We start from the raw sequence: 19,985 nt of genomic DNA, 5'->3' as shown, positions 1-19,985 counted from the left end.
CATGCGCGGCCGTCTTCCCGCCCGAACCGGCTCGTGCCGGCCAGTCTTTTGTCCGCGCTTGGTACGGTCGTGTTTCGCCGTTCGCGCCCCAAAGTTGACCTCGCGCGTCATTTATCAATTCGTTCTACAAAAAAAAAAAAAAGGTGTCGGAAGGAGACCTTTATGGTTTTCTCCCTTCCCGTACTTCCAGTCTTTGCTCCGGTAAGTTTTCTTTCGTCGTCGGGGTAGGCCCTATTTAGGCCTCGGTCGAAGTTTTTCTTCCCCCTATTTTTGCGGTGCCAATTTCGCCATTTCGAGTTTTGATCTCGCCGGTGCGATTTTTCCGCCCATGACATCGAAGTCTTCCAGCGGCTTCAAGAAGTGCACCCAGTGCGCCCGGGTAATCTCGCTCACTGACAGGCACGCGTCGTGTCTTCAGTGTCTGGGGGCTGGGCACCGCCCGCAGGCCTGTAGTCTGTGTTCCCTTTTGCAAAAGCGGACTCAGGTAGCGAGATTAGCCCAGTGGAACGTTTTGTTCTCGGGCTCTTCGTCGGCATCGGCACCGGGAGTATCGACTGCTTCGACATCGTCGGCGCCTGGACCTTCATCTTCGCCCCCGATTGCATCGAGGCATCGGCCCTCTGCATCGGGGCGACATCGGAAGGCTGTATCGGCATCGGTGGTATCGAGACCTCCTCGTCTGCTGATGTCGTCGGACGGTGGTGCTTCGTCTGGAGTGCAGGTGAGGGCTGTCCATTCCCCTGCTGGTGGTGGTGAGCCTTCGGGTGGGTCTCCCCCTACCCTGAGGGCTCCTGCGGTACAGCCCCCCCGAGACCGACCTCCTTCGGCCTCGGCCCCGAGGAAGAGACGGCTGGATTCTACATCCTCCTCGTCGGTGCCGGGAAGCTCCGGTGACATGCTTCGTCCCAAGAAGTCGAAGAAGCATCGTCACCGGTCCCCTTCCCGTGTCGGCACCGAGAGCTCTGGGTCGCCGAGGGAGTCGGCACCCAGTAGGCATCGGCACCGAGAGGACCGCTCGCCCTCTGTTCAAGAGGTGTCGATGCGCTCCCCTTTGGACAGTCCGGAACAGCCTCAACGCCCGGAACAGACTGACATCGACGCCTGCATTGGCTTCCATGCCTTTTTCCACAGCCGCTCTGAACGAGAGTCTCCGAGCTGTTCTCCCAGAGATCCTGGGAGAGCTGTTGCGCCCTATCCCTCCGGTACCGGGGGTGCTTGCGCCACCGGTACCGTCGAGCGAGGCGCCGGCTGGCCCATTGCCCGGGGTGAGGTCTCCGACATCGGTGCCGTGTGCGGTACAAACTGCGGTAGCCTCCCAGGAAGGCTCCCCGACTACGTCGGCGGAGGGAGCTTCGCCGGTGCGGACGAGGGAGTCTACCTCTCGACGCTCCCACCGTGGCCGTGGTTCCACGGAGTCGAGCCGGGTACGGCTGCAGACACAGGTCCGTGAACTTGTGTCTGACACCGATGGTGAGGCCTCGTGGGAAGAAGAAGAGGACATCAGATATTTCTCTGACGAGGAGTCTGAGGGTCTTCCTTCTGATCCCACTCCCTCTCCTGAAAGGCAGCTTTCTCCTCCCGAGAGCCTGTCTTTCGCTTCCTTTGTCCGGGAGATGTCTACGGCCATCCCCTTCCCAGTGGTTGTGGAGGACGAGCCCAGGGCTGAAATGTTTGAGCTCCTGGACTATCCTTCTCCACCTAAGGAAGCGTCCACAGTACCCATGCATCATGTCCTCAAAAAGACATTGCTGGCGAACTGGACCAAGTCATTAAGTAATCCCCACATCCCCAAGAAGATTGAGTCCCAGTACCGAATCCATGGGGACCCAGAGCTGATGCGCACTCAGTTGCCTCACGACTCTGGAGTTGTGGATTTGGCCCTAAAGAAGGCCAAGAGTTCTAGGGAGCATGCTTCGGCGTCCCCAGGCAAGGACTCTAGAACCTTGGACTCCTTTGGGAGGAAGGCCTACCATTCTTCTATGCTCATGGCCAAAATTCAGTCGTACCAGCTCTACACGAGCATACACATGCGGAACAATGTGCGGCAGTTGGCGGGCTTGGTGGACAAGCTCCCCCCTGAGCAAGCCAAGCCATTTCAGGAGGTGGTCAGGCAGCTGAAGGCGTGCAGAAAATTCCTGGCCAGAGGGGTGTATGACACCTTTGATGTTGCGTCCAGGGCCGCTGCTCAAGGTGTGGTGATGCGCAGACTCTCATGGCTGCGTGCCTCCGACCTGGAGAATAGAATCCAGCAGCGGATTGCGGACTCGCCTTGCCGTGCGGATAATATTTTTGGAGAAAAAGTCGAACAGGTGGTAGAGCAGCTCCACCAGCGGGACACCGCATTCGACAAGTTCTCCCGCCGGCAGCCTTCAGCCTCTACCTCTACAGGTAGAAGATTTTTTTGGGGAAGGAAGACTGTTCCCTACTCTTCTGGCAAGCGTAGGTACAATCCTCCTTCTCGACAGCCTGCGGCCCAGGCTAAGCCCCAGCGCGCTCGCTCTCGTCAGCAGCGTGCGCCTCAGCAAGGCCCCTCGGCTCCCCAGCAAAAGCAAGGGACGAGCTTTTGACTGGCTCCAGCAGAGCATAGCCGACATCCAAGTGTCAGTGCCGGGCGACCTGCCAGTCGGGGGGAGGTTGAAAGCTTTTCACCTAAGGTGGCCTCTCATAACCTCCGATCAGTGGGTTCACCAAATAGTCCGGCAAGGATACACCCTCAATTTGGCCTCAAAACCTCCAAATTGTCCACCGGGAGCTCAGTCTTACAGCTTCCAGCACAAGCAGGTACTTGCAGAGGAACTCTCCGCCCTTCTCAGCGCCAATGCGGTCGAGCCCGTGCCATCCGGGCAGGAAGGGCTGGGATTCTATTCCAGGTACTTCCTTGTGGAAAAGAAAACAGGGGGGATGCGTCCCATCCTAGACCTAAGGGCCCTGAACAAATATCTGGTCAAAGAAAAGTTCAGGATGCTTTCCCTGGGCACCCTTCTCCCTATGATTCAGGAAAATGATTGGCTATGCTCTCTGGACTTGAAGGACGCCTATACGCACATCCCGATACTGCCAGCTCACAGACAGTATCTGCGATTTCAGCTGGGCACACGTCATTTCCAGTACTGTGTGCTACCCTTTGGGCTCGCCTCCGCACCCAGGGTGTTCACAAAGTGCTTGGCTGTAGTAGCAGCGGCACTTCGCAGGCTGGGGGTGCACGTGTTCCCATATCTCGACGATTGGCTGGTGAAGAACACATCCGAGGCAGGAGCCCTGCAGTCCATGCAGATGACTATTCGCCTCCTGGAGCTACTGGGGTTCGTGATAAATTATCCAAAGTCCCATCTTCTCCCAGTGCAGAAACTCGAATTCATAGGAGCTCTGCTGGATTCTCGGACGGCTCGCGCCTATCTCCCAGAGACGAGAGCCAACAACTTGTTGTCCCTCGTCTCGAGGGTGCGAGCGTTCCAGCAGATCACAGCTCGGCAGATGTTGAGATTGCTGGGCCACATGGCCTTCACAGTTCATGTGACTCCCATGGCCCGCCTTCACATGAGATCTGCCCAATGGACCCTAGCTTCCCAGTGGTTTCAGGCTGCTGGGGATCTAGAAGACGTGATCCACCTGTCCACGAGTTTTCTCAAATCCCTGTATTGGTGGACGATTTGGTCCAATTTGACTCTGGGACGTCCTTTCCAAATCCCTCAGCCACAAAAAGTGCTGACCACGGATGCGTCTCTCCTGGGTGGGGAGCTCATGTCGATGGGCTTCACACCCAAGGAAGCTGGTCCCTCCAGGAACGCGATCTGCAGATCAATCTTCTGGAGTTACGAGCGATCTGGAACGCTCTGAAGGCTTTCAGAGATCGGCTGTCCCACCAAATTATCCAAATTCAGACAGACAACCAGGTTGCCATGTATTACGTCAACAAGCAGGGGGGCACCGGATCTCGCCCCCTGTGTCAGGAAGCCGTCAGCATGTGGCTCTGGGCTCGCCGTCACGGCATGGTGCTCCAAGCCACATATCTGGCAGGCGTAAACAACAGTCTGGCCGACAGGTTGAGCAGGATTATGCAACCTCACGAGTGGTCGCTCAACTCCCGTGTAGTGCGACAGATCTTCCAGGTGTGGGGCACCCCCTTGGTAGATCTCTTCGCATCTCGAGCCAACCACAAAGTCCCTCAGTTCTGTTCCAGGCTTCAGGCCCACGGCAGACTGGCATCGGATGCCTTCCTCCTGGACTGGGGGGAGGGTCTGCTGTATGCTTATCCTCCCATACCTCTGGTGGGGAAGACTTTGTTGAAACTCAAGCAAGACCGAGGCACCATGATTCTGATTGCTCCTTTTTGGCCGCGTCAGATCTGGTTCCCTCTTCTTCTGGAGTTGTCCTCCGAAGAACCGTGGAGATTGGAGTGTTTTCCGACCCTCATCACACAGGACGAAGGGGCGCTTCTGCATCCCAACCTCCGGTCCCTGGCTCTCACGGCCTGGATGTTGAGAGCGTAGACTTTGCCTCTTTGGGTCTGTCACAGGGTGTCTCCCGCATCTTGCTTGCTTCCAGGAAAGATTCCACTAAGAGGAGTTACTTCTTTCTGTGGAGGAGGTTTGCCGTCTGGTGTGACAGCAAGGCCCTAGATCCTCGCTCTTGTCCTACACAGACCCTGCTTGAATACCTTCTGCACTTGTCTGAGTCTGGTCTCAAGACCAACTCTGTAAGGGTTCACCTTAGTGCAATCAGTGCATACCATTACCGTGTGGAAGGTAAGCCGATCTCAGGACAGCCTTTAGTTGTTCGCTTCATGAGAGGTTTGCTTTTGTCAAAGCCCCCTGTCAAGCCTCCTACAGTGTCATGGGATCTCAATGTCGTTCTCACCCAGCTGATGAAACCTCCTTTTGAGCCACTGAATTCCTGCCATCTGAAGTACTTGACCTGGAAGGTCATTTTCTTGGTGGCAGTTACTTCAGCTCGTAGAGTCAGTGAGCTTCAGGCCCTGGTAGCCCAGGCCCCTTACACCAAATTTCATCATAACAGAGTAGTCCTCCGCACTCACCCTAAGTTCTTGCCAAAGGTTGTGTCGGAGTTCCATCTGAACCAGTCAATTGTCTTGCCAACATTCTTTCCCCGTCCTCATTCCTGCCCTGCTGAACGTCAGCTGCACACATTGGACTGCAAGAGAGCATTGGCCTTCTATCTGGAGCGGACACAGCCCAACAGACAGTCCGCCCAATTGTTTGTTTCTTTTGATCCCAACAGGAGGGGAGTGGCTGTGGGAAAACGCACCATATCCAATTGGCTAGCAGATTGCATTTCCTTCACTTACGCCCAGGCTGGGCTGGCTCTTGAGGGTCATGTCACGGCTCATAATGTTAGAGCCATGGCAGCGTCGGTAGCCCACTTGAAGTCAGCCACTATTGAAGAGATTTGCAAAGCTGCAACGTAGTCATCTGTCCACACATTCACATCTCATTACTGCCTGCAGCAGGATACCCGACACGACAGTCGGTTCGGGCAGTCAGTTCTTCAGAATCTGTTCGGGGTTTAGAATCCAACTCCACCCCCCTAGGCCCATGTTTGTTCTGTTCCAGGCTGCACTCTCAGTTAGTTGGTAAATTTTTTAGGTCAATCTCAGTTATGTCCTCGCCGTCGCGAGGCCCAATTGACCATGGTTGTTGTTTTGAGTGAGCCTGGGGGCTAGGGATACCCCATCAGTGAGAACAAGCAGCCTGCTTGTCCTCGGAGAAAGCGAATGCTACATACCTGTAGAAGGTATTCTCCGAGGACAGCAGGCTGATTGTTCTCACAAACCCGCCCGCCTCCCCTTTGGAGTTGTGTCTTCCCTTCTCTTTGTCTTGCTACATATGAGACTGGCCGGCACGAGCCGGTTCGGGCGGGAAGACGGCCGCGCATGCGCGGTACACATCGGCGCGCGAGGACTAGCAAAGGACTTTGCTAGAAAGTGTTCCGATTGGAGGGGCTGCCGTGGACGTCACCCATCAGTGAGAACAATCAGCCTGCTGTCCTCGGAGAATACATTCTACAGGTATGTAGCATTCGCTTCATTTCCTTTCCAAGATATAATAATCTGTCTAGAGTTTCAAAGACAGCTAAACCCCTAGATTGAGCCTGATGTGTCTATTACTAAAATAGGCCTTGGTGTGTGTGCCACCTTCTGTGTCATGCTGCAGCCCTGCACAATGCCACATCATGCAACTCCTTCATGTACCCTCACTACTGAAGCTGGTTCCTCTTCTGCACATCCCTTTGTCCTGCCTCTCCAGCTCTGAATTACTATATTTCCATTCTCTCAACTACACTCTTCATCTGCCTCTCACTTCAACATGCCCTTTTATCCCAGGACAAACATGACACAGTCTTCTCACATGTGGGTGAAGTCCCCCGACAGTTCCAGTGTGGATGCTACTCAGCGTTCCTAGTATTCAATAAGCCTTTGGTAGGTCCGCACCCTACATGCGTGAATGCCTTCCCACCTGCCCAAGTCGTGCGGAACACAGTTTCACTTTCTCCAAAGAGATGATATAACATGTCTTCCATTGTGCCAATGAGTAAAATGTACCTGTTTGGTTTTTTTTGGGTTTTTTGTTTGTTTGTTTTGCCTTACTGCCCCATTTGATTTTGTGAGTAGCGTGGGATTTAAAAAAACTTTTTAATTACTCTTAGTTCTTTTTGCCTTTTTATTTTCTTTCCTTTTTCCATTTCTCGTGGCCAGTTTGGGTCTGAGCTCCCAACCAGGATCTTGGGGGGGGGGGGGGGGGGGGGAGGTTGTCATTTTTCCCCTCTTTCCATCATTGAGCCATTTGATTTCACTGCGGCTATTTTTCCCCATGGTGTTCCAGAAGCCTGCTAGTGGGTTTAAGTAGTGCACAGATTGTAATATGACATTGTCTGTGACTGACACACATGTCATGTGCCTAATATGTCTGAGGCACCACCATGACTCTTCTAATTGTTCTCGATGTACTCAAATGCAGAAGAGAAAAGTAGAGAGGCTGTATGAGAGAAACATTTTGGCACACAGAAATCCGATACATCGGCATTGAGAGGATCAACCACCATGGCTTCTGGAGCTGCACTAGACACTGGTAAGAAATCAGCATCGAGGAGGTCTCTCCATGCCTCGACATTGAGCACCTGTAGCGGCCGCCTGGGCCTAGCATCCTTAGACCCAACACCAAGGATTCGCATGAATTCTGCTTCGCCCTCATCGGCTCTGAAGGGGTCCGATGCTGAGCATCGATCCTCCTTGAAGCATGATGCCAGGAGCTCCAGGGAATCGGTGTTGTCGGTACCTGAGAAATGTTGGCTTCCCCTCTATTGAAGCAGTGCTGATGCACCAGTCTCCTGGAAGCTGAGACCCCACTTCCGATTTGGCACCAACATGTTCGCAGGCTGTCTCCACCCTGGCAGTAGTCCTGCCTTTACTGATGCCTGCCTTTGAGGAGCAGTTCTGGGTCATTCTAAAAGACTTGTTGGCGTGCATCCTGGGATTGCGCAATACCAAGGAATCAAGAGCACTTGTGCCAACTGTGGAATCACTCCAGCCTATCTTGGAGACCCACGCCCTGCCTGTTAGGTGGTTGTCAATGCCATTGTCTTGCTGGGCATCAGAGACTGCACCAACTGATGTGGTGACCCTTTCCAGCCCATTGGAGGAGAAAGCTGCCTGAGAGTCCTTGAGATGATTCATAGCTTGACCCACTCACTCTGGACCCGGACACCTTTATAGTAGGCTGAGGCAGGCACAGACTTAAACTTTCAATGATGAATGCTTCTTTGAATCAGACCGTTCCTGGACATAGGAGGAGGAGCAAGAGGATTTCTCGGAGGAGAGGTCCCTTAGCCTTCCTTCGGATCATTCCCCACCGCAGGAGAGAAGGAAATCCCCCCCCCCCCCCAAGGAACTCTCCTTTGTTGGTGGGTTTTTTATTTTATTTTTTTTAGGGAAATGATGGAGACCATTCCATTTAAGTTGGAGGTTAAGGATGTGCCCAGGGCATAGATGTTGACTGTCCTCGATTATGATTCTCCTGCTAAGGAAGCTGTGACAGTGCCTATTCACACCATCCTGCCTATTTGCAACATCCTGAAAGATGCACAGATGAAGAATTGAGAGAATCCTCTCTCTTTGCAGACTGTTCCTAAGTAGGTGGACTCCATGTATAGGGTCCAGAAGTCTCTTGGATTTGAGAGGCTGTAGTTGCTGCACCATTCCATGGTGGTTGAATCCACTTTCAAAAGAGCCAGAAGCTCGAGGACCATACCTCAACTCCCCTAGGCAGGGATGTTCATACTCTGGAGTCGTTTGAGAGGAAAGTTTTCAGGGCTCAATGTCATCTCCTGCATCCAGTCCTACCTGCTTTATATTTTAAGTCCTTGGTGGGTACTGCGCTCAAAATTGTGGATACACACCCACAGGAGCAGACCGCAAGCCACACGCCTTCACCAGGTAGCTACTGAGCAGAAGGAGTGCAGGAAGCATCTGTCTTAGGCTACATTTGATGTTTTTGATGTGGCATCCAGGCTTTCTGCTGTTGATATTAGCACATGCAAACTCTCATGGCTGTGTGTCTCAGACCTTGGACCAATTGTCTCTGGACAAAGTGAAAGAGGTGGAAGACTCGTCAAGAAGAGAATTGATGTCATCAAGTCACTACCTTAGCCCACTCCTTCTGCATCCTCCACATCTTGGAGGTTTTCCTGTGGGAGTTGAAACGGTACCTACTACTCAAAGGCATAGGTTCACCCATTCCTCCCATCCTCAGCAGCAGGCCCAGCCTCCAGGCTCCTGTCCTTAGTGGCAAGCCTAAGCAAGGGGAAAGCTTTTGACTGGCTCCAAGAGAACATAGTAGCCATAAAAGTATCCATCCTGTATGGCCTACTGGCAGGAGGGAGGCTGAATGTTTTCTAATAAAGGTGGTCCCTTGTAACACCAGACTTCATAGTCTGGATGGGTTACACCCTCAATTGGTGTCAACTCCTGCCAAATTGGCCACTGAGAACGTCAAACTTCAGCTCTCAGAATGGGGAAGTGCTTGCAGAGGAACTCTTCTCCCTTCTAAAAGCCCATGTGGCCGACCCTATTCCACCAGGAGAAAAAGGGAAGGGGTTTTATTTCAAGTACTTGTTTGTGCCATACCATTCTAGACTTAAGGGACCAGAACAAATATCTGGTCAAAGAAAAGTTCTGGATCATTTCCTTAGGTACCCTTCTGCCCCTGATTTAGAAAAATGACTGGCTATGCTCTCTGGACTTGCTTATATCCACATTCAGATGTGTCCAAGTCACAGGAAGTATCTCTGATTTCGGGTGAGGAAACAACACTACCAGTTTCACGTCCTGCCTTTTGGCCTCGCATATCTGCCCCCACCAGTTGTGCTTTTGTACTTGATAGTAAAAGGGTGAGTGAAAGTTTCTGAAGGCTGTTTTCGCCACTGTTTTGATTCTGTGTAGGAATCAAAACAGTTGAGAAAAGAGCTTCTATATTAATTAGAGTTTCTGTATTAATCAGTTGTTGCAGACTAGCTGGCAGGGGCGTAGCTACGGGTGGGCCTGGGTGGGCCCAGGCCCACCCAATCTTGGCTCAGGCCCACCCAAACGACGACGACTGGAACGGCGACTTTTACCCGAAGTCGCAACGACGAACGGGCAGGCAGCGCTGCAGTAGTAAAAGCAACAAGGAGACTGGTTCGACTCTCCGTCCTTCACTTCCCTCCCTCTGCATCCCGCCCGAAAGGAAATGACGTCAGAGGAAGGTGGGACGCAGAGGGAGGGAAGTGAAGGACGGACGGAGAGTCGAACCAGTCGACTTGTTGCTTTTACTACCACAGCGCTGCCTGCCCGTTCGTCGCTGCGACTTCGGGAGTAGAATGGAACGGAAGTTGTCATTCTTTACAGGTGGCTGGGAGATGCTGTGAAGGGGGAGGGAGGAGACGCTGGATGGAAGGGGATGGACAGAAACAGAATGGGCAGGGGAGAGAGGAGAATTGCTGGACAACAGGGATGGATGGAGGGGAAAGGGGAGAGAGGAAATTTGCTGGAGATGGATGGAGGAGAGGGCAGGGGAGAATGGAGAGTTGCTGGACGGAGCGGAGGGCAGGGGAAAGAGGAGAATTGCTGGACATGGATGGATGGAAGGCAAAGGGGAGAGAGGAAATTTGCTGGAGATGGATGGCTGGAGGAGAGGGCAGGGGAGAATGGAGAGTTGCTGGACATGGAGCGGAGGGCAGGGGAAAGAAGAAAATTGCTGGACATGAATGGATGGAGCGGAAAGGGGAGAGAGGAAATTTGCTGGAGATGGATGGATGGAGGAGAGGGCAGGGGAGAATGGAGAGTTGCTGGACATGGAGCGGAGGGCAGGGGAAAGAAGAAAATTGCTGGACATGAATGGATGGAGCAGAAAGGGGAGAGAAGAAATTTGCTGGAGATGGATGGATGGAGGAGAGGGCAGGGGAGAATGGAGAGTTGCTGGACATGGATGGATGGAGGGGAGGTCAGGGGAGACAGGAGAATTGCTGAACATGGATGGATGAATGGAGGGGGCAGGGGACAGAGGACATTTGCTGGATAGGGGAGAATGGAGAGTTGCTGGACGAATGGATGGAGGGAGGGGAGAGAAGTCAGGAAGGAGGTGCACATGGATAGAGGGGATGGAAGAGAGGAGAAATGCTGGACATGGATGGAGTGGAGGGCAGGGAAGAGAGGAGAAATGTTGGACAAGGATGGAGGTAAGGAAAGACAAAGGAAGGAGATGCACATGGATGGAGGGGAAGGGAAAGAAAAGAAGAGAAATGCTGGACATGGATGGAGGGGAGGGAAGACAGTGGAAGTAGATGCACATGGATGGAGGGAAGTGAGGAGGAATGCTGGATATGGATGGAGGGGAACTGCTGAGTTTAAGGGCTGGTTTGGAACACGTTGAGGGCAGATACTGAAACTCGCGGAAGGATAGGGGCAGGGCTACAGATGGTAGACAGGACGCATAAGGACACAGGAGGATGGTGGACATGGTGAGTGAAAAAATATCAAATGGAAAGACACTGCGTAAAACAGAAGACACTGGGACCAAAGCAAATAGATCAGACAACAAAGGTAGAAAAAAGTATTTTATTCAGAATTTATTAATTTGAATATGTCATCTTTTGGAAATGTGCATCTGTGATATTTTGCATGTAAGTTTAAATTTTTCTGGTATTGCTGCATGCTGAGTCTGACTTCTTGAGTTAACTTTCCACTTCAGTATTTTGCCTTCATATTTTTTGATTTCTAGTTCCTTGTGTCATGTCTGTTGTGTCATGTGTTTTTCAAGTGTGATCAAGGTGCAGTATTCTGCTAGCATGTAGTATTCGCAGCCCTTTTTGTTTTGCTTTTTTTCACGAGGTAGTGTATTGGTGTTTTAGAGCCTAGTGTAATTACAGTTCTGCCTTTTCAAGCATAAGGTTGTAGCTCATCCTGTCCTTGGAATTAGTGCTGTTATGGTTTTAAAGATATGAGTGTGTTTTTGCACAAGTTTGTGTATAGCATTTTGCAGTGGAGAGATTGTGGGATAATGTAATTATATTTAAAAATATCAATTTTTCCATTAAGTATGTATGTGGTTATACTGATGCAGGGCAGCTGTTGGGCAGACTACTTAGAAATCCATCATCAAGTGAATTCTTAGTCATTATTTTGTAGGATCCCAAGAGACACTACTCATACTTATATAGACAGTGCGTGCTCACCCATATTAGCTCTGGGCCCACCCAAAATCTCAGGTCTGGCTACGCCACTACTAGCTGGAACTGGTTCTTTTTTTTTATTTTTGTGGGTTTTCACAGTTCTTTTTGCCCATTTGTATGATTAATTTCAATTACCCCAGTACTGACTGGCTAAATGTAGCATCACACAAACCAGGACTGTTTAGCCACAAAAGCATATATGTCTCTATTATGTGTCCCACGTAGTGTCACCATTTACAAAAAATGACATCATAATATTTTTTTTGAGTACCCTCAGATATAACCCACTGTTCATTGCAGACAATCAAGCTGCTAATCAGTGGTATAGCACTTCTTTCATCAGGTTACTCATTTAGTGATTATTAGGAGGGTGTTTCTTGTGTGTAACTCACCCAAGTGCTATAAATATTGTTCAACCACTCTACAATAATAAATGTCGTGAAACACAATGTACTTAGCTTAGTCTCGCCAAGAATAAATCCAAACTAATGATTTCTTCCAACTCTTGTGCTTAGAGTAGCCAGTTCTGGTTTTTGCCTGTGGACTGGTTGTCTCAGGACCGGTGGTCATTAGCCTAACTTTGCTACTAAGTTGGTAATCTCTTCTCAAGATATATTATACTTGTGTAGTCATATATCTATCTATCTGTCTATTGGTAATCCTTAGGATTGTGTGCACAGTATTATATTTTTTGTATTTGGCTTTGCCATATTGCTTTATTTATATCTATAATAAATATTTCATTTCTATTTTGGCATTATTCCTTCATTGGTGGACAACCTAACAAGAATTTAAGGGCCACATTCAGGTACTGGTCATATCCGTAGCCAAATGAGTCCAGAGGAATTTCTGTCTGAGTGATTCTCTGATATACAGTGATACCTCGGTTTTCGTCGATAATCCGTCCGAAAACAATCGGCGAAATCCGAAACCGACGAAAACCGAGGCAACTATTTCCATATGAATCAATGAGCAGGAGAACGCATGGGTCGCCCTTTGTTTTCGCAAAATTAGCAGCGAGGTCACGTGGGCACGCCGATGAAATCAGAGACAAATTTTTCGCGGAAAAAAATCGACGATAACCGAAGTCAACAAAAAGCAAGGTATTACTGTACAACAGTTCCTACACGGCCCAGCTCTGTCCTTATATTCCAACTTTTGGAGTTGTCATTTAAGCCCACTCCAACCTATTCAAAATTGTCTTGTCATTTGTGGGACCCGTAAAAAAGTCTGCCCAGCACTTCCTTCGGTTCCAGCTACTGAAGTGCTATTGAAGCCCTTTCCAGCCCATCCTAAACTGGATTGTCATATACAGAACATAGATCTACAAAGTCTGCCCAGCACCGGCCTTATTCTTCACAGCTGGAGTCACCATCCAAGCGTCACTCACATATCCACAGACATGCAGCCATTTAAGGCTTTTTTTATACAATCCATTTTCTAAATAGAGATCCTCTGTGTTCATCCCACACGTTTTTGAATTCTGTCACTGTTTTTGTCTCTACCACCTCCCTCAGAAGAGCATTCTAGGAACTGACCACCCTCTCTGTAAAAAATAATTTCCTGACATTACTCCTAAGTCTGCCACTCCGCGACCTCAGCTCATGTCCTCTAGTTTTACTGTTTCCCCTTCTCTGGAAATGATTTGTTTTTATATTTATACCTTTCAAGTTTTTAAACGTCTATATCATATCTCCCCTGTCCCTTCTTTCCTCTAGGCTATATATATTCAGGTCTTCCAGTCTCTTCTTATATGTCTTATGGCGCAAACCCCATATCATTTTTGTCACCTTCCTGTGGACTGCTTCTAGTCTTTTTACTTCCTTAGCAAGATACATCCTCCAAAACTGAACACAATACTCCAGGTGGGGCCTAACCAGCAACTTGTACAGGAGCATCAACACCACCTTTCATCTGCTGGTTATACCTCTTTCAATGCAGATTAGCATCCTTCTGGCTACAACCACCACCTTGTCACTCTTTTGTTGCTTTAAGATCCTCAGACACCATCACCTCAAGGTCCCTCTTCCTGTCTATGCATATCAGCCTCTCACCTCCTAGGATATACAGCTCCCTTGGATTTCTACTGCATCACTTTGCACTTCTTTACATTAAAATTTAATTGCCAAACATTAGGCCATTCTTCTAACTTTTGCAGATCTCTTTTCATATATTCCACTCTCTTTGGGGTATCCGTTCTATTACAGATTTTGGTATCATCTGCAAAAAAGGCAAATCTTAACTTTTAACCCTTCGGTAAAGAGTAATGAGTCAGAGAAACTGAAACAAATCTCTGTAAACCTGTATTAGGAATTGGTTTTTGGACAGAGGATAGGGTTAAATAGGTATTTTTCTCAATGGAGGAGGGTGAATAGTGGAGTGCCTCAAGGATCTGTACTGGAACTGGTGCTATTTAACATATTTATAAATGATGTGGAAATTGGAACAAGTGAGGTGATTAAATTTGCAGATGACACAAAACTATTTAAAAGTTAAAACATATGTAGACTGTCCCCTTTATGCATTTACCCTGGCAGCCCAGAGAGGAGGGAAGTGGGGGCCCTTTTGGGCCCTTACCATGAAGTTATGGTGGGATGTGTGCAACGCCTTGGAAGGTTGCCAATGTTCCTGGTACACTGCTTTGTAGTATAACACTGAATTCTCCCTTGGACAGGATCAGGCTATGCAAAACTTGGACCAGTGGTATGATGGATTAGGATCCATGGAGGGGCATAATCGAACGGAAACGTCTATCTCCATGGGCGTTTATCTCCGAGAACGGGTCCGTGAAGGGGCGGACCAAAGTGTATTTTCGAAAAACATGGACGTTTATCTTTTTTGAGCTGGGCGTTTTTGTTTTTCAGCGATAATGGAAACCGAAAGCGCCCAGCTCAAAAACGAATAACTCCAAGACATTTATTCGTAGGAGGGGCCAGGATTCGTAGTGCACTGGTCCCCCTCACATGCCAGGACACCAACCGGGCACCCTAGGGGGCACTTTAAAAAAAAAAACCCCCAAGGTAAAACAGCTCCCAGGTGCATAACACCCTTCCCTTGGGTGTTGAGCCCCCCAAATCCCCCTCAAAACCCACTGCCCACAAGTCTACACCATTACTATAGCCCTAAGGGGTGAAGGGGGGCACCTACATGTGGGTACAGTGGGTTTGGGGGGCGGTTTGGAGGGCTCCCATTTACCAGCACAAGTGTAACAGGTGGGGGGGGATGGGCCTGGGTCTACCTGCCTGAAGTCCACTGCACCCCCTAATAACTGCTCCAGTGACCTGCATACTGCTGCCAGGGAGGTGGGTATGACATTTGAGGGTGAAAATAAAAAGTTGTGAAATGGCATATTTTGTGGTGGGAGGGGGTTTGTGACCACTGGGGGAGTCAGGGGAGGTCATCCCCGATTCCCTCCAGTGGTCATCTGGTCATTTAGGGCACTTTTTGGAGCCTTATTCGTGGAAAAACAGGGTCCAGGAAAAGTGCCCTAAATTCTCGCTAAAAACGCATATTTTCTTTCCATTATTGGCAAAAGGCGCCCATCTCTGATCGGCCGATAACCACGCCCCAGTTCCGCCTTCACCATGCCTTCGACACGCCCCCATCAACTTTGTCCGCATCTGCGACGGAGTGCAGTTGAAAACGTCCAAATTCGGCTTTCGATTATACCGCTTTATTCGTTTTTGTGAGATAAACGTTTATCTCCCGATTTGGGTCACAATATAGGCATTTTTCTATTTCGATTATAAGCAGGATAGTTTACCAGCTCAAGACGATTTAAAATTTGTTAGATTGGGGGTTTTTGTTATGACTTCTGTTTTGTCTCAGTGGTGTGCTGGTAAAGTTTTAACAACAGGCTCTCCCCCCCACCCTGGAATTTGGGAGGGGCGCATGCAGGGGGTCCAGGAGGGCGCAGAGATTGACTGGGGTGGGCAATGCACTACTATCTCTCTCCTTGCCCCCTCGTATCAAAGCTCCCATTAAACCATAAGACCTCACTGCCGGTGCTGACCTCCTCCCCGGTCCCCCAAGCCACAGGGTGCCCTCTTGGCACATGCCTGAAGCCACCCGGATGGTCTAGTGGAGTCTTCGGGGCAGGAAAGATCCCTAGTCTTTCCTGCCTGCTGCCGGCGCTAACCCTCCTGCAGCCGCATCTTCTTTAAAATAGCTGCCGAGACTTACAACTGTGGCCTAGTCTCGGCAGCCATTTTTAAAATAGTGATGCGGCAGCAAAATGATCAGCGCCAGCAGCGGGCAGAAAAGACTGGGGAACTTTCCTGCCATGAAGATTCCACTAGACCACCAGGGTGGCTTCAGCCAGGTATGCACCAGGACTCTGCAGCTCGAGGGAGGAGAGGCAAACGGAGCAGGAGAGAGCCCTGCATTCAGTGGTGTGCTGGAGGGAGCAGCTCTGCTGCATTTAATAACTGCTGAACTGATCCATTCCCAGAATACCTAATTTATTTTGCAACAACCTTTCATCCTCCACACTCAGGGGTGTCTCTTGAAACATATCCACCACCCAATTCAGCCTTGTAATCTCTTTAAAAACTAGTTATTTTTATCCTTGGATTGTTTAACTCTGACATTCCATGATTCCAAATTACTTTGTATGTGCCATCATACTATATTCCCTTCACACCTCCCTTCCCAAGATTTCCTATAACACCCCCCCCCCCCAATCTATACTCCTCTTTATTGATATTTACGGGCAGATATGCTGGCACTGCTGTTTTGGAGTTGCATGAAGAAAATGGATGCTCCTGGCAGGAGCAGAGAGCCTCCTCTAAGTTAACTCAGTCTGCTAGGTATAAATTTCCTGACATGCCAATGAAATCTTTAATTTTGTAAAGAAGAAGCCAACTAAATTTTCAGTCAAGGCATTACCTTTAAAAAGACAGTTTTGAATGATACATTAATAAAGCTGGAAAGCTGTATCATTGTATCTAATTTTTATTTTTTCTTCATAGGATAGGATCCCATGGCTTGGCGAATTGCACAAAATAATAAGGTAAACAATTATTTGACTTTGTAAATCAGAATTGTTACATTAAGTACTAACGGAATGGTCAAAAAATGAGGGACAGGATATTTGTTTCACTAAAGAAAAGGGGAAGTCCTATCATAATTTAGAGTAGGGAAGTTGACCTCTGGTGGTAGCAAGTGCCCTGAAAAAGTCCTTGCAGTGGCTGACTGACTTTGCTTCCATGCAGGAAGTTTCTACTTTCTCTCTTATTTAGTCTGGATGAAGATCATGGTGCAAATGCTGAAGTAGCTCCCAAAAGTGACAAAGAAGTGGCAGCACTTAAAAAAAAAAGTTAGCATTGGGCCTTTGAACTCGCATTAGTGCCTAAAGTCTGTTATCCCTCCTCAGGACTACAACAGCACCACAAGAAAAAGTACAATGACTTTGAGCCCATATGTTTTGGAAGGGGCAGGATTTGGTAGGCCTTGAGTGCACTCAGAGGCTCAAAAGCACCATACCAACTTTTTCTTTTAATTCTATTCCAGGCCTGGAGAGGTGTGTGCATGACAGTAAGAGGAAAAAGAGGCACAGATGCTGGACCAAGAGGGGGAGGGAAGAGAAGAAAAGGGGGAAATGAGGGGAAAAAAGCAGGAGATGCAGGACTGGAGGAGGAGAGGAAGAATTGGTGAAAGACTGGGCAATAATTAGCTAGGGAAAGAGATGGAATCTTTAGGTAGATGAATTAAAGAGGGAGCATGAGAACTTGGTAGTAAGGAGGGGTAAAATCTGAGTGGAAAAAGAAAAATAAATGGTAGAAAGCTGAAAATGAAAGATCAGTGTCAGAGGTGGAGGAAGTAGGGAAAAAGACAAGAGGAGAGAAAAGAAATGGCAAATGGATAGAAACAGAGTTAAGTGAAGACAGGAAAACAGAAACCAGAGAATGGGATGTAATCAGAAAAACAATCACCAGACAACAAATTTGGAGCAAAGAATTATTATTTTTTTCATCTTCGTTATTGGAATATATTGGTTTTAGGAATATACATCTGTTGTTTTTATATGTTGCATGGTAGAGGAGGAAATGCTTTTCTGTTTTTCTGGTGTTGCATTACATTCAGAATCTGGCTTCATGGGGTTTAAGTTTTATGTACATATTTCTAGTTTGTTTATGGTAACTTATTCTATGTTTGAGAGTCTATTTATGTTCTGCATGTATGACTGAGTCCAGGAGTTCTGTTATTATATCTATGTACAAGAAACAAAATGAAGCAACTGAGAAAATTAGTCAACAAGCAGCGAGAACAATATTCACTTAACCTTCCATATTATATACCTGTATATAATATGTAAACTGCTTTGGTTGTAACCACAGAAAGGCAGTATATCAAGTCCTATCCCATCCCCTTTCCCCTTAGTGTGCACCTTTGTGGGCAACTTTGGGGCGATTGAGGGTAGAGCCTTCAGAGGCCAAAATTTCCTACCACAGGTCAGGACAATACACCATAACAGCAGCAGACTGTGAAGGCTCCTTTTGAATGATGCAACTAGCTCAACTGGAGACCTAAATCCATGCTCATCCTGAAATCCATATCGCACTAATATGGCCCCCACATCCAAATGCTGAAGCCAAGGTAAGAAGCCCACCCAATACACGACACCTAAGGGAAAATTGGATTGCTCCACACTGTAATAAAAATAAAATACCATCCAGCTACAACAAAGCAACGAGAGGATATCCACCCTGGGCTGGAACCAAGATTCCACCCTAAGACCCAAACACCTACTAATCGAGTAGTACCCCTCTACTAGATGAGACCTGAGAAGTACATTGATAGTGACCCAAAGACACGAAAACAAAACAAATCAAGATGGATTGGATGAATTACACAGCCATACTCTTGATAATACTGGGGATCCTGATCTCACGCCTGTCGACAGGCCTTACACTCGACCACCACCCCTATACTCCCTCACACATATCGCGCACACACCCTAACCACCAAACTACAAGGCTCCTACCTGATTAGCCAGACTATATGCAACACAACATCACAACACTAACAAACATCAGAAAGCACGCACACAGAGAAAAACGATACCACCAACCTTCCAAAACATAAAAAGAAAATCCCTTATAAGACCGAGCCTGGAGAATAGACCGTCCTCTACAACCATCCTAGTTCCCGCTATTACCTAAATGCGAGGTCGCTTGGAAACAAAACCACTACAAAGACTGGACAGAACTCCAAACACCAGGCCTGGTATTTATCATAGAAACCTGGTTGGTTCTGACAGCGACCCACTCTTAAATCTGTCCTCCAGGCTAGAAATTCTTATCTGTCCCAAGAAAACTGAAGAAAGGAGGAGGTCTAGGCCTTACATACAACGGGATGTTTAAAATCACTCTGACCGACTTCATTCATCAGACCTAGAAATAATGGCATGTAAAATAGAGGACACCACTCTATTAAACCCATTGACATGCATACTTTCTATTGCCCACCAGGGAAATGGTGCGTAGCTAGTACAGACTTCTTTGATTTCCTTGCCAAGAATGTAGACTTGATAACCTGCACCCTACACCTAAATATAACAAACAATCCTAAGGTCAAGGACCTATCAACCTTCCTTGAATCCCTAGATCTTCATAGCCCACCAGGCCAGGCGACTCATGAAATGGGTAACCAACTAGACCTAGTTGTATCCACCAAAAGCCCAAAATCCAGTCCATCTGTAGAAATGGGAAAATGGTTTCCCCTGGTCTGGTCAAATCACTTCCTATTAGACTTCAATATAATGTGGACACAACGAAATGCAAATACCCAAAACAAAATAGCTACAGTACCCCAGACAACACTAAAATACAATACTATGCCAGAGGAAAGATCAACAGCACAAAATTCTGGGATAAGGTAGATGAATACTACTCAAGGAGTGAGAAAGCAACACTAGAAGATTGGAATGAGATCTGTGCGACCATTCTAGATAGCATGGCCCCTATAAAAATAAAAGAAAACTCTAAAGCTAGTAAGAATAAATGGTTCAACGTACTAAACTGGTTTTGCGGCTTCCTAACAAGGAGATCTTACCTAGTTAGAATGAATGGAACATTCTCAGAAAGATGGCCCACAGATAGCAGCATTCCCCCAGGACTCGCCACTCTTTCCCATTATATTCAACATCCCTATGTCCTCCCTTGGATACGTCCTCGAAGCAGCAGTCTTCAGAGCATTTATATACACAGATGACATTACCAAACTAATTCCAACAAATGATGACATTCACTCAATAAAACAAC

The 19,985-nt window shown here is 48.2% G+C and overlaps 1 protein-coding gene across 1 annotated transcript in view; it reads left to right on the top strand.

Annotated features, from left to right (window-relative positions):
- IDNK (IDNK gluconokinase) overlaps positions 1 to 19,985 on the top strand; it is a 63,196-nt gene that overhangs the window by 33,065 nt on the left and 10,146 nt on the right. Inside the window, exon 4 of the mRNA XM_030192346.1 lies at positions 16,692 to 16,732. Within this exon, the coding sequence (XP_030048206.1) occupies positions 16,692 to 16,732 (41 nt within the window). The remainder of the gene's footprint in view (positions 1 to 16,691; positions 16,733 to 19,985) is intronic.

The sequence above is a fragment of the Microcaecilia unicolor genome, chromosome 2 (genome assembly GCF_901765095.1).
Source record: "Microcaecilia unicolor chromosome 2, aMicUni1.1, whole genome shotgun sequence".
Lineage (NCBI taxonomy): Eukaryota > Metazoa > Chordata > Amphibia > Gymnophiona > Siphonopidae > Microcaecilia > Microcaecilia unicolor.
The sequence above is the reverse complement of the archived record's forward strand: the minus strand, read 5'-3'. Positions and strand labels throughout refer to the sequence as shown.